This window comes from Alligator mississippiensis, chromosome 6 (assembly GCF_030867095.1).
Source record: "Alligator mississippiensis isolate rAllMis1 chromosome 6, rAllMis1, whole genome shotgun sequence".
In the NCBI taxonomy this organism is placed as follows: Eukaryota; Metazoa; Chordata; order Crocodylia; family Alligatoridae; genus Alligator; species Alligator mississippiensis.
In genome coordinates, this window is record NC_081829.1 from 65,562,440 (window position 1) to 65,576,218 (window position 13,779).

At 39.1% G+C, this 13,779-nt stretch overlaps 1 protein-coding gene across 7 annotated transcripts in view; it reads right to left on the reverse strand.

Annotated features, from left to right (window-relative positions):
* The window catches only part of SGMS1 (sphingomyelin synthase 1), a 154,919-nt gene that overhangs the window by 15,058 nt on the left and 126,082 nt on the right, over positions 1-13,779 (reverse strand). For all 7 annotated transcript variants that reach the window (XM_014607847.3, XM_019484289.2, XM_019484290.2 and 4 more), the window contains one exon: positions 10,891-11,737. In XM_014607847.3, the coding sequence (XP_014463333.1) occupies positions 10,891-11,513 (623 nt within the window). In that variant the 5' untranslated portion in view covers positions 11,514-11,737. The remainder of the gene's footprint in view (positions 1-10,890; positions 11,738-13,779) is intronic.

The following is a 13,779-nucleotide window of genomic DNA, read 5'->3' on the forward strand; positions in this document are numbered from 1 at the left end:
GGCAGAAAACTAATTGTGAGTGGGTAGCTGGGAATGTTGTGTTCAAGGAATCTGGTGAAGAATGAATACAGCTTTATTTATTACCCATTATGTTTGTTTTTTAAGTAATTAGTATTCAAAACTGAAAACTAGCAAAGTAGGACTGCAGTTGCTTATCTCAGTTCAAAAGAGGATACAAGTCAGATTAAGCATCCTCCCTCTTGTGCATCTTCTCTGCAGCTGCAAGAGGCCCAAATGACTTTCATTATACCTCACTTTCAGTGGAATATTGTGATCAAGAAAGATGTATAGCAAATGCTTTCCCACCTTTTTCCAAGGTCATTTAATTCTGAACAGAACCCTACCTTCCTGGACAGTAATTCCTATAGGTGATTATTCTTAAACTTTCATTTATTAAAAAAAAAAAAAGAAAAAAAAAAAAAGACTGTAAAAGAGAAAAATATCTTCATTCCTTTAAATGTATAACATTTCAAACAACCATTGTCAAGCTGACCTATATTGATTCTCTAATTGGCCAGCTCAAACGATTTTTTGGCACAGTTAATAACCTGTAGTATTACTATCTGACTAAAGTAATTCAGCAATGCTGGATCAACATTTGGGAAAAAAATATGTATACTGCTTTGTCAGAAAGATTTCAAAAAATAAACTGTAAGCTTTCAGAGAATGTCTTCCTTTTGATACACTATTTTTCATTAGAACCAGAACACCAGTAAGAAGTTTAGGGTTGTAGTCCTTAGCCCCATGAACTACACTGGTGTGGGGGGGGGGGGGGGGGGCAACCTTTCTGGCAGGTGTGTGACAAATTAGTAGGGCTGTGCGAAGCTTCAGTCTCTGATTCAATTCAGCAGAGATTCACCCCGATTCAGTGGCCAAACCCCTGAACTGAATCAGGAGACCCTTTAATCTCTCCAAATTGAATCAAAACCCTCCAAATCGATTTAGAGAGATTTGGAAAGATTTGGCGATTCAGACAGACACAGCTTTAAACGTTTTTTCTACATATCTCAAGGTACCAGGAGGCTTGTGAATGTTGGGATGCTGGGACAGATGGAGCATCCCACAGGAGCATGGGGAGGGAGTGGAGGGGGTCCCCAGCGTGCTCAGCAGCAGACCCGGAAGTGGACCAGAACCATTTCCAGACCACTTCCGAGTACGCTGGGGAGTGCACCTGGCTCAGCGACTGATGCCTCCTGGCCGAGCCGGGGGGGCACAAGGGCAAGCATGCTCCCTGGCAGACCCAGAAGTGGAAAGAAGTACAGGGGGCCCCCTGCACTCCTGTGGGGTGCTCCATCTGCCCCAGCATTGCAGTGTTCACAAGCCATGCCTGGTACCTCGAGGTATGTAGAAAAAACATTTAAAACTACATCTATGGCCAAATCACTGATTCTCTGAATCAGCATTAAATCTTCAGATTTGGATTTGGCTGAATCGAATCAGGGACAATGACCCAAAACAATGAATCGAATCACTGTCCCCGATCTGGGCTGAATCTGAATCCAATTCAAATACAGCCCGTTTTGCACACCCCTACAGATTAGCCCCATACTCTCCCTGAGTGCAACTCTAACCCCTTTCCTGGTTTGATCTGCTACTCTGTTTTTGCTTCCTGCCCTGTGCTCCCTAACCAAGCTGCTGCTCTGCCTTCTGCCCTGTCTGGCACTGTACTGCCTGGGCCCTCACCAAACTTCTGGGTGCCTCGCAAAGGTTGCTCATGCCACTTGTGGCCCCCAATGTCACAGGTTGGCCACCCCTGGATTATGCTCTCCCAAGATAGGTTCAAGGCATTATCCATTCTCATTGCTAAAAATTCCATTAAAATTTTATAGGGAATCCTTCCCAAAAATCTAGCCCCTAAATTAGAAGTCAATAAAAAGAATGCAATGGAGTAAAGAGACATTTACTTTTTTATCTTCAGACACTGATTGCTGAAAAAAATATTTTGGGAAAGATCATGCTGGCTTTAGAGAAAGCTATTCCTGCACAGATCATTGCTTGGCATTGTATTATCTGGCCTCTACATATGTTAAATGACAAAAATCCATTGTTTATAGCCTTCATAGATCTCAGTGGAGACTTTGACTCCATAGACACATTAAAATTATGGAAGAAACTGGCAATAACAGTAAAAGAAAAAGCTTTCTGATAGTTAATCATCACTTGCTATTCAAACACAGCATCAAGGGTGCATTATCAGATTGGCGGTGCCCTATTCAATCGTTTCCCAATTAAGGCAGGTACGACAAGGATATCTGCTTTTCAACTTATTTTTTAAATTTTAAAAAGGTTTTAACAGAGAATCCATTCCATACACCCATGATTTTGAATGATCAGATTTTTCTCTTGCTTTATGCAGATGACGCATCAATTCTGTCACAATCCCAAACAGGACTCTAAAGATTATTCAACAGTACTGCAACTCAAATAGCTTAGAACTCAAGGCTACTTACAGACATAAAAAACCCTGGAGCTTTGCTTTAAACTTATTGTGCTCCTGCGCTGAACCCAGCATATGCCCAGAAGAGGCACCGTGTTAGATGGGCCCAGCTTGCCCAACATCTGTATAGACTGGGTGATTTAGTGGGGCTTTTTTGAAAAAGAGCTTTTATCTAATAGCTGACTGAATCAGCTATTAGATAAAAGTATAAACAGAGTAAAAAGCTGTTCTCATTCTTCTGGATGAGACCTCTCTGCATCATTCAAATGCTCCCAATCACAAAATATAGCTATCTTGCCTAAAGAAGTTCACAAAGATCCAGAGAAATGTGTTAAAATTAAGGAACCCCCCTGCAAGAAAGATACTGGACAATGAATACTGAAGGGGAACTCCTGACCTTTGGACCTCCCACAAGGATCAATTTTCTCAGGTCCCATGCAAAATTTATGCACAGCCAATTGGTTAAACTAGTTAAATAGTGTGGGCTGAAGTACCAATAACATGCGGATGAAGCACAACTCTACATTTTGCCACGTATGACCGTGCAACTACCACCAGAAAGATTTTGTGCTGGCATAAACTCAGCCAATAGATGAATATCAGATGACTGAAGGTTTGAATCAAAGACAGCACTGGTGAAGAGAACAGCATTTTTGAAAGTTTCTAGCCAAGGAAGTCTCCTTTTTCAGGACTGATCAATAGTGGGTACAACACATAAAGCTGTAGCTAACAGGTGCTCCAAGATTCCTTAGACAGTAGCATCCATGAGTGGCAGGTACCTATAATCTCTGTTTGGTTAGAAGACTAACCCACCCTGGCAAAGATGGAACTGTCCTAAGGTTTGACCCCAGCACTCAGCCATGGCAGAGGGTTGGACTTGATGATCTATCTGTCAAGGTCCCTTCCGACCCTACAACTATGAAAGTATGAAGGTTATTCATCACTTCATCATGGCTTTTTTTAGGTGATGCAACAATGCAATTTCAGGGGCATGAAGCCTTCAATGCTCAGGAAATGCCACCAGGCGCAGAACACCGCTGTCTATTATCTCAACAATTAGTTATTAAATCCAGTTAAAGATCTTGGTTCTTACCATCAAGGTGCTTGACGGCCTGTAGGATGAACTAAAGGTTGATGAAAACTGAGGTTGATAAAGTTCATTCAGTTGGCACAATGGAGCTTCCTTTAATAAAAGGTAAAGCTTGTTGGTACAGTAAACAAAAAATTCTGGGTGACCAGTCCAAGATTGTGGAATGAACTCCTACAGGAATTAAGAGCTAACTCAACACCTTACACTCTATGGGTAATTTACAATTCTTTGACTGGTTTTCTTTAACAAGCAGTACAACCCCCACACACAGACTTAAAAATTATCAGTACAAAATATGTCTGTGGCTTATATACATACAAATATCCAAACAAAAAATACACTCCATTTCATACACTTTTCTCTTTAAGGAGGAGTACACGGCACATTAGTAGGGTTGGTTAATGGACTCTGGAAGGCATACAGATATTAACATGACAAATGAAAATTAAGAATCTTCATGCAAGCTTTTCAAATTACTACCCTGATGCATTATTCAGGGAGTAGGGATCTAATAGAGTATGCAACCTTCAAAGAAATAAACTATAAAGTTAATGAAATAATATTTAGTTACATTCTACAGATGTTAGAGAAATATTACCTGGCAAAATCTCCAAGTGAAGTAGCTTTTATTGCATTTTATTAATATATTATCAATAGTATTATAGTATTGTAAAAACTCATTGTTTTAAAAAAAAATCCAACTTGGGTAATTATTATCTCAGATAAATTATATTAAATCTATTTATTGTAATTTAAAATAGATAACGAAGAATAACTGATTCACAAGGAAACATCACTGTGTAGCTAGAGTAGAAAACCGGATGCTAGAAAAGCGAGTCTAATGACTTTTGGAAACACTCCAATTTCAGGATTACTGGCACCAAACATTTTGCTTTGGCTCGATTAATGTTATACAGAATAAAGATCCAATCAACGTGAGATTAATATGGTTGAAAACCAGCTTTTATTCTCTAACTTGGCTATTTATGATATCTTTAATTAAAGAGAGCTGGTTAGCTCTGTTAGTTTGAAGTTAGACAGAAGGTAAAGCAGGGCGGCACCTTGTAAATCCATATATAACCTCTGACAAAAGCTCACACCTCTCTGAACAAGTTAGTTTCTAATGTGCCACACTGCCCTGCCTTCTGCCCATCTTTAATTAGGATGACTTTCTAGAAACTTCCCCCTCCAGCTGAAAGCAGCACACTCTAAAAACAGTTGCTACAATTCCTCAAATCTCCTTTTCTGAAGGAGTTCAATTTTATCTCTCCTTCCCATTCTTCTGAACTACACTCCAACCCCCAAACCAAACTAAAGGTGTAACAAGATTTGCCTGTTGGCCTCTTCCTTTCCTTCCTTTAAAGCATGTCTGCTGCTATTTGATCTTGAAAATTACTGTTTTTCAGTATTGCAATGGTCACTTTGTCTAGGGCAGTTTCTCCATAGCCAACATAATCCTTCTGAATTTACCAAATTAAATGGGATTTCTGGTGAAGCCCTGCTTAGGATACGATGGAAGTATTCTTGCCAGCTTCTCTTTTGCTGTTCTACAACAGTAAGGGTCTTTCCCAGCGTATCTTTTTTCGGACATTCCATACTGTGACTAAAGTTTCCAATAATTAATTTAGTGGTTCTCATGTCCCCTTCGTTACTGCCATTTCTGCTTCCAGTGCCTATCAATCTATGGTTTCTATCCTTCTTGTCCAATTTTTATTCTTATATTTTTTTAATTCCACCTTACATTTTTTTACGGCTTGTTCATACCCAAAATAGCTCCTACTTCCCTGGTACTTGCCCCACAACATATTCTCAGACAGCAATCATAATCTCGCAGCCTTATTTTGTGAGGTAAGTCAGATCAGCTCTTTATTTTTCTCTGTAAGCTTAGATGTCCCTTTCTCCTCAACTACACTAGTTTTTGAATTAATTTTTTCTTGAATATGGGAGACTAGCACCATACACTTATTTCCAGATGAGATCTCACCAGTCCCCTTCTGAAAGCATTAATGTCTCTCATGAAAATAGCTCTCCTAGAACAATATGCGTCTTTTAATGCCATATTACACATTGGTGACTCAGTCATCCTGTGATCGGCTAGTACCCACAAGTCTTCTTCTCATTTCCAGCTTATGAATTGTCAGTTTTTAAGAAAAATTGTGTCAATTAGGTATATGTTGTATTATAAAATGTCACCCCATTTCTATTACTCAGGTTTTCAAGATCATCTTTTTTTGATATCATAAATCTCAACTCTGCCGACGATGTGTCTTTGCATCATCAAGTACAATCAATACAGTCCTATTTCTTGTGCCAACACCTTAAAGATCAATGTGGTATCACAGTAATTACCCCTACCCAAGCACTTCCTCTATCCTCTGTTGTCATCTCCTCTTCAGCCAGTTCCTTACCCCATATTACAGTTCTGTTACTCCTATAACTTAACCTGTTTCTGATGCATTCATGTTGATTTTTTTTGTCTGGGAGAAGACAGACAACAGTACTCTGCCATGCACATTTTGTTTCTTCTGCTATCTCACCGAAGCAACACCATGAGGTAGAATAAATATCCTGTTCATCCAGTGCTCTCTAACAACAGGGGGGCCATACAAACATCTATCACGTGAGGTGCAAGTTTCCAAACACTTCACACCTCTGCTGTGGCACTTGCATATACTCCTGCTGAGTGCTGTGCACTATATGGGACTGGAGCGCACACACTAGGTTTCTTAATTCCAGCCTTAACATTATGAGTGGGGTGACACTTGCTTCATCATCATCATCATCCATTGCTTTGCTGACTCAGAGTGGAGCAGTTTACAGGAGAAATCTGGCAAGCATAATCATATTTCCATCTTACTTAGAGCCCCAGACATGTCTGTGTTGAACTCTGTGTTGTATACTCATCAATATGAAACCCATCTTCAAGGAACTGTACTCACCAAACCAAAAACAATCATTACTGTAAGACTCATCATCTGTGATGCAATAAGAGTATTTTTTCCATACTTCACTATGGAGGCCCAAGTGACTAGAGAGAGTGAATATTATGTATACTGCTCTGTCTGCTGCAGGGATTTGCCCTGAACAATGGATATGAATGTCTTGTTTTCCATAACCTGTTAATATTATTATCATCTTGAATTGGCTCTGGTTAGTCTGCCACACATTCAATTTAAGGCACAATGGAAAACAGCCTGAAAAACGTTACAGATCTTTTGTGGAATATTTTTGCAGCTGGTTTCCTGCTTTGCTGTGCCAATAATTTCTTGAACATGTGGCAGGATTATTATTTATGGCAAAATTAACAGGTTAATCACATCTAACTGTAACATCTACTAAGGGCCTATATTATATCTGGGGTACTTGCTTGATTTCACTATGGGCATCAGCATAGAGACAGATGCCAGATCTCTCATTCTAGCAGACCACTTTGAAGTTTTTTTCTTTTTCTTCGCCCCTTGTCTTCTCTCTGGAATCTCTCTTTAGTCTTGAAATAAAACTTATGCTGAGTTATTCATTTTTTGCTAGCATAAGATGCAGATTTCACCACCTGAGTTTGGGGAGTAGAAAAAGCAGATATAGTCATCAGTACTGGAACTGAAAGCATTCAGGCATTCAGCTATAGAGTTGGCAGCACTGAGGATGCACGTACTAGTGGTTTCTCTTACAGTAAGACAGGAGGACTGGACATTGTCAGTGATGGCACTTTTGGTATCTTCTTCACCTTCTTTCCATTGTTTGAACCCAAAGCAGGATGAAGAGTTAGTTCACACAAATTATTTCAGTTTTGCATCAGCTTTGTATCCAAGCTGGACAGGCTGCTTAAAAAGATGGAGCTCAAGTAATTATAGTTTTTGGCTCTGGCAGATTTTGATGAAGAAAAGAATATAAAGTGAAGAACATAGCATGGAGTGGGGCTCTTTCCTTGGCAGAACTACTAGTGGCTGCATCCACACTTGATGAGAATTAGTCCAGTGACCTACTGACAGCACCACGATGTATGGCAATTGGTGTAAGCATCTTACCCAGATAAGTTTTCTTCTTTCTTCCCCTCTCCTTTCTTCTCCCCCTGACACACTTTTTTATTTTTTAAGAGAAAAAAACCTCTTTGAGAAAATATGGAAAGATTGGATTCTTTATCAAATAGACAACAATATGTCTAAGTTTAGAGTGGGTTGGGTATTTTCATTACTAATTATTTTAGTGAGGTAGAAGAGGAAAGAACAGAAGAAGGGCTGTGATCATGCCAACGTTAATGTCATCACAAAGGAACACAGGACTTATAAATGATTTCAATGGATACTGCTATGGAAAAATATCAAATTTTGCATGCATACAGAATCATAGAAAATTAGGGTTGGAAGGGACCTCAGGAGGTAGCTTAGTCCAATCCCCTGCTCAAAGCAAGACCGTCCCCAACTAGATCATTCCAGCCAGGGCTTTGTTGAGCCAGGCCTTAAAAACATCAAAGGACAGATATTCCATTACCTCTCTAGGTAACCTGTTTCAATGTTCCACCACCCTCCTAGTAAGAACATTTTCCCTAATATCCAACCTAAACCTCCCTTGCTGCAACTTGAGACCATTGGTCCTTGTTCTGTCATCTGCCACTGCTGAGACCAGTCTAGTTCCATCCTCTTTGAACCACCCTGTACATAGTTAAAGGATACTGTGAAATCCCCACTCAGGCTTCTCTTCTGCAGACTACATAAACCCAGGGCATTTATACACGTGCTGCAGGAGTTGGGGAAGAGCTGCTCTAATTAAAGCGCCTGAAGTGTCATGTGTATCAGCATCCCCGTGCTGATTTATGGCAGTGGGGGCGCTTTGACTAAAGCACATTGAACGAACTTTAGTTAAAGTGCTCCCACTGCCATTTTTCAGTGCAGGCATGCTGATACATCTGATGCTGGAGTCTGCTGGAGCACAGTAATTACAGCGCGTCAGATTAATTACAGTGTGTTGGAGGAGACTCGCTTCACACATATAGGTGGCCTCCACTTCCCTCAGTCTTTCTTCATAAGTCATGTCCCCTAGCCTCCAAACCTTTTTTCATTGGCTGGACCGTCTCCAACTTGTTCACATCCTTTCTGTAGTGGGGTGCCCAAAACTGGACACAGTACTTCTGATGTGGCCTCATGGGTGCAGAATAGAGCAAAATAATTACTTGCCTAGATGTGCTGGCAATGCTACTACTAATGCAGCCCAGTATGCTATTAGCCTTCTTGGTAACAAGGGCAACATAGGCACCTTTCCACACTGGATCCACAGTAGCACGTGCTCAAAAACAAACAAACAAAAAAAGATCGCAATGAGCTGTAGTAAGGCTCTTTGTCTTTTCATTTATATGACAAGTGTAATCAGGAAATAACTTCATTAGATTTAACTGGAAAGTTGCATACAAATAAATGGAATTATTTTGAACCAGAACCTTACCATCCACAAAGAAAGCGGGAGAGCGTGACTGGATTAAGCCTCCTTCCTATACTTTCTTTTACAATATATATAGAAGTAAAGATAGCAAATTACCAAATAACAGCTATAAACTGTCAGAGCAAATTATAAAACACAATGGTAACTGTACATGCTTTCCTTTCCCTAGATATATAATGTAGTTTTGAATTCTCAGACAATGAGATGGTATATAAAATCATACAAGTGTGACAAGAGTGCTTTGCCAATTAAATCATTATGAAGGCTTTTCAAAATTAAAATGAATGTTTTAGCACTACCAACAGGGAAAACAACTCACAAAAGTTCAGAGAGGGTTGAAAGTATATCAGCATTTGAAACTCCATGGATGTTTCAAAAGGCTCCCTAAGAAAGCTTAACTTAAAGTTTAAATGAACCACAAGAATTTATTTTGTTTTTGAAAAGGGGGGAAATACACATCTTCAAATTCCATTTTTTCATTCTGGTCTACAAATAAAAGTCTCAATATAGCCTATGTATTAAATAGTGATTAATACATTTTCCTTCCCACACGCAACCACTAGTAACCATTAAAAGATAGGCTATATGTTTCTGAACACCTACTTTTTCTATCATGATGACCACTCTGGGTATAGCAACTTTTGAGGGAAAAGACTAGCATAAATTCTACCACTAGAATAGGTTTGCACTTTTTCATTTTCATGAAGAGTTGGGTTCCTGGATGGCCAAGGGGAATAACCAATAAATAAGGATTGATCTCGGGGAGCAAAGAGCATGGGAGCTGTTGGAAAGTCCCTAATGGAAGGCTCTCTCTCCCCGCAACCTTTAAGGTAGGGACTTCCAGAAAGTGGATGTTCATGCTGAGATATGTGCAAACACTGCGTACCTTAACTCCACCAACACCCTCCCACCCAAAAAAAAAAAGAAAAGAAAAGAAAAGAAAAGAAAAAGAAAAGAAAAGAAAAAGAGAGAAAATATGAGCTCAGCACAGTCCTTTAAGTTCTTCAAAAAAGAAATCACGAGAATACTGTGGCGCTGTTTGGTCAATGGCAGAATTAAAACTGATTCCTGATAGTCAATCTATCTTGTAAATAAACTATGACAATGCCTTAAACACTTTGCTCACAAGGTTTGACGAGAGATTGATCTAATCAGGTACCAAACTAAATCATCTACTGGTAGTATACATTAGATCCTCTCTCCCATCTTTACATCAATAAAAAAAAACAAATAAAAATTAGTTAACCAAGATGCAGAGATCCCAGATGTATTCACATGGCTTTTTTCACATAGTATTATGCAGGTCTTTTATGAGCTTCAAATTCTTAAGAGCTGGGATGATATTTTTTGCTTATTTTTGTGCACTTTTAAAAGTACTATTCACCTTAAAGTAGAAAAATAATAATATTTATGAAATTAGCCTAGCTTAAGTGACAGCAAGCACAATGCAAAATATAACACTTGCGTTTCACAAAGATGTCAGGCTGGCAACTAAAGTTGAGCTCTACCTTATACATACCCTAATGGGCCAGCCAATTTGAATTAAAGCACCAAGATCCAGGTTAAGGGTTTTTTGTATATAAAAATGATTTACGTTAGGGGCAAATCTCATGTTATAGCTCAAGTTAATTCTGCAGTTAAGTAAAGTCCACACATTTTTCAGCATGTAATTTGGCACTTTGGTTTGACTTTCTCCATTTCTGCAGAAAAAAATCCACATATACTTCAACATGTGTATCATTATACATGGATTTTTAAAGCTGATAAGACCAACTGTTATTTCTAAAAGTTAGCACCTAAACACCCCTCCCCAACTATCTCAAAACCCCACCCCATAGTTAAATTGATTTTAATTTCAAATTCAAGGCTCAGCCTGCCAAAAAAACACTTATATTTACCCAATGCCTCAGTTTTCAACGTATTTACTTACTTGTATTTTAAAAGCAGCCACTGAATTAACCAGAGTCCTACAAGGATCATGCCGTTAATTTCACAAATAGAGAAGGCCCATTGAACCCGGTTAAAATGGTCAAAAAATGCATCTGGTAGGGGAGGTTGCACCTCCTTGGGAGGCACTCGTTCATGGACGACTGAGATTGTCACTGTGGTAAAGATGAAACAGCAAAGTGCATAAAGAAAAGCCAGGAAAGTCTTCCCCCATTCCATAGGATATTGGGAACGCTCTGGTTCTGGCATAGGGATCTTTATCATTTCTTTTCTATATCCATTTGGCATCCTGTTCAGTTTGATTTTACTGCTGAAACCATTTTCACTGGTGACAACATCCATGCTGACACTAAGGTGCCCATTGGCATGTCCATTTTTGTGTGCCTCAATGTGGTGCTCCATTTTTAAAGTTTCTATCATGTCTAATAACCGCTGCCCGTTGTCGGAAGACACACGTGACAAAGGTGGCTTCTTAAAATCCTCCTTAGTTAAATTGATCAAGTCCTGCCCAGTGAAACTTCCCAATGGCTCACAATATTCCGGCATAGCGTTCTCCATCAGCCAATCTGTCACCTCTTTGGGTGACCAAAATATCACCTCTTTCATTTCGTCAGGGAATCAGCATACAGATTTAATTTTAATTAAATTGGGCAATGGTTCCAGCACAACAAAAAGCTCCGTCCCGGCTTGTTCATCTCGTCAGACGTGCCGCAAAAACCAATTTGGCAAAGTTGACAAATACAAATTTTTAAACTGCTTGTACAAATACCTATACAATGTGGTAAGCACAGGAAATGGTTCACTTCATTTTTGCATATGTATTCTTCTTTCTAGTGAGAAAAGAAAAATAAAGGTATTAGGATTGCATTTAACAACAAAAAATTGACCTGCTGAAGTCTATTCAGACACCGTGGAGTTGAAGCAAAGTAACGCGCTGCTTCTTCTAGTAAAGCACAATTTGTTGTTTGTTTGGTTTTTTGACATCTGCAAGCAGCATCTATTTCTATACATATTATGATAACAATTATTATCCATTTGGGAGTGGGAGGTGGGGCACAGGGTCCGTCTTTGCCCTCTGTCATATAGCTCCTGACACAACAGATTCTGGTCCGGGACTAAGGAGCCAAGATACTACAATACTTATAAAATATTAAACACTGTTGGTTAAATTCCTATTAACCTATTATAAGATATTATGAATGCAACTCCTCCTCTATTATAGCACCTCTTTCACATTACTTTATGTTGCTCTCTCCAATTAAGTTGCACCTAAAAATTTAACAGTAAATGCTTCAGGGCAGGGAGTAAGTTTTTGTTCTGATAAGCACCAAGGACAATTTTGGGAACTAACTAAATAAATATAGCAAACTATTATTTTATAAGTTAGTAAACACACAGAAGCAACAAGATGGATGCCACCTTCCTGCTCAAAGCAATAATTAGTAAAACAAAGTCACTGAAAGTCATCTGTTTGTTTTTTGGTAATCTTTGCAGTTCCGAAGGTGAAAACTATGGCCTTTTAAAAGAGGAATTACTGTTTTAGTTAAGAGATGAGCCAAGGAGGCAGAATACTGACTTTAATCCAAATAACATATTTACATGAGGATGTGGTTTTAATTGCTCCAAAATTTCAAGCTGTTCTCAAAGGATTTTAGCCAAAAATATTGTCAGCTATACCTAGCTGATGTCTCAAGGTTTCAGCACCTCTTGGCCATGGAAATCAGAAATTTTGGTCACACTTTAATCTGAATAGTTAGATCCTGGGGGTGTATCTCTGCAAGTGGGGAACCCTGAATTTCCCTGTTTACACAGCCACCCCAACATTCCCTAGGGCATCCCTCTAAGTGGGGAAAGCAGGACAAGTACTCCCAGGGCTTGAGGAGTACAATCTTGCGAAGAAATTCCCATGGTGCACAGGACTAGACCCTTCAAACCCTGGGAACACCTGCCCTGGTTTCCCCACTTACAGAGAGGTGCCCCCAGGAATAAAAAATTAAGTACTAAATCCCAAATTTCTGACTTCTGAAAATTAAATTCAATGTTTTTGTAGTTTATCTTGAATAACTTATAATTGAATGCTAAGTTTTAAAAAATGAAAGCATTAAAGCACTGAACAGACGGACAACTTTTAATCAAGTCACAGAGAAATGTAGTGAGATTAAGCTAAAAATGCCAAAACCACAGGGGGAGGGAGCAGCACTAAAACAGAGAGAAGAGAAATAAAAACCACAGGAAAAAGTAGCGAGCTCTAAAGCCTTATGCCAAACCAGCAAAACACATTAACATGACAAGGTAGGTGTGTGGCATTTGGCAAATGTCCATGGCAAATTCTGAGTTTGGAAATATTTATAACAGGGGACAGGGTGAAGAAATAGAATCTCAGCCCTGAAAAAAGTAAAAATGATTAAGTCAGATTCACAGCTCCCATCCACAACCTCACAACCCTGGAGACCATCAGCTGCATTCCTCCTCCTCGTCTCCAACTCTGCCAAAATTCTGCTTTCACATTAGTTGGATAATGTATTACAATATTTTACCCAAGCATGGCTGAACAGTCATTAGTTTATAGGCCATCATATGCTTACTATGAGCAAAAACAAAAATGTAAGAACAAAAGCCCCAAAGATAATTAAATCTCTTCTACTTCCATGATTAGGCAGACAATACTACCTGAGAGACACCCAAGATGAGCCCACTCTCCCACTCCACACATACACAACTGAATACAATCTCTGACTTAGTGCATCTCAATATAAAAAGAATGCAGGATAAGAATTTGACTTGGTCAATCAGAAAATCTCAGATGGATAAAAGTCATTAAAAACTTTACATGTCCCATGAATATTTCAGCACTGGAGATCAAACTATGCTC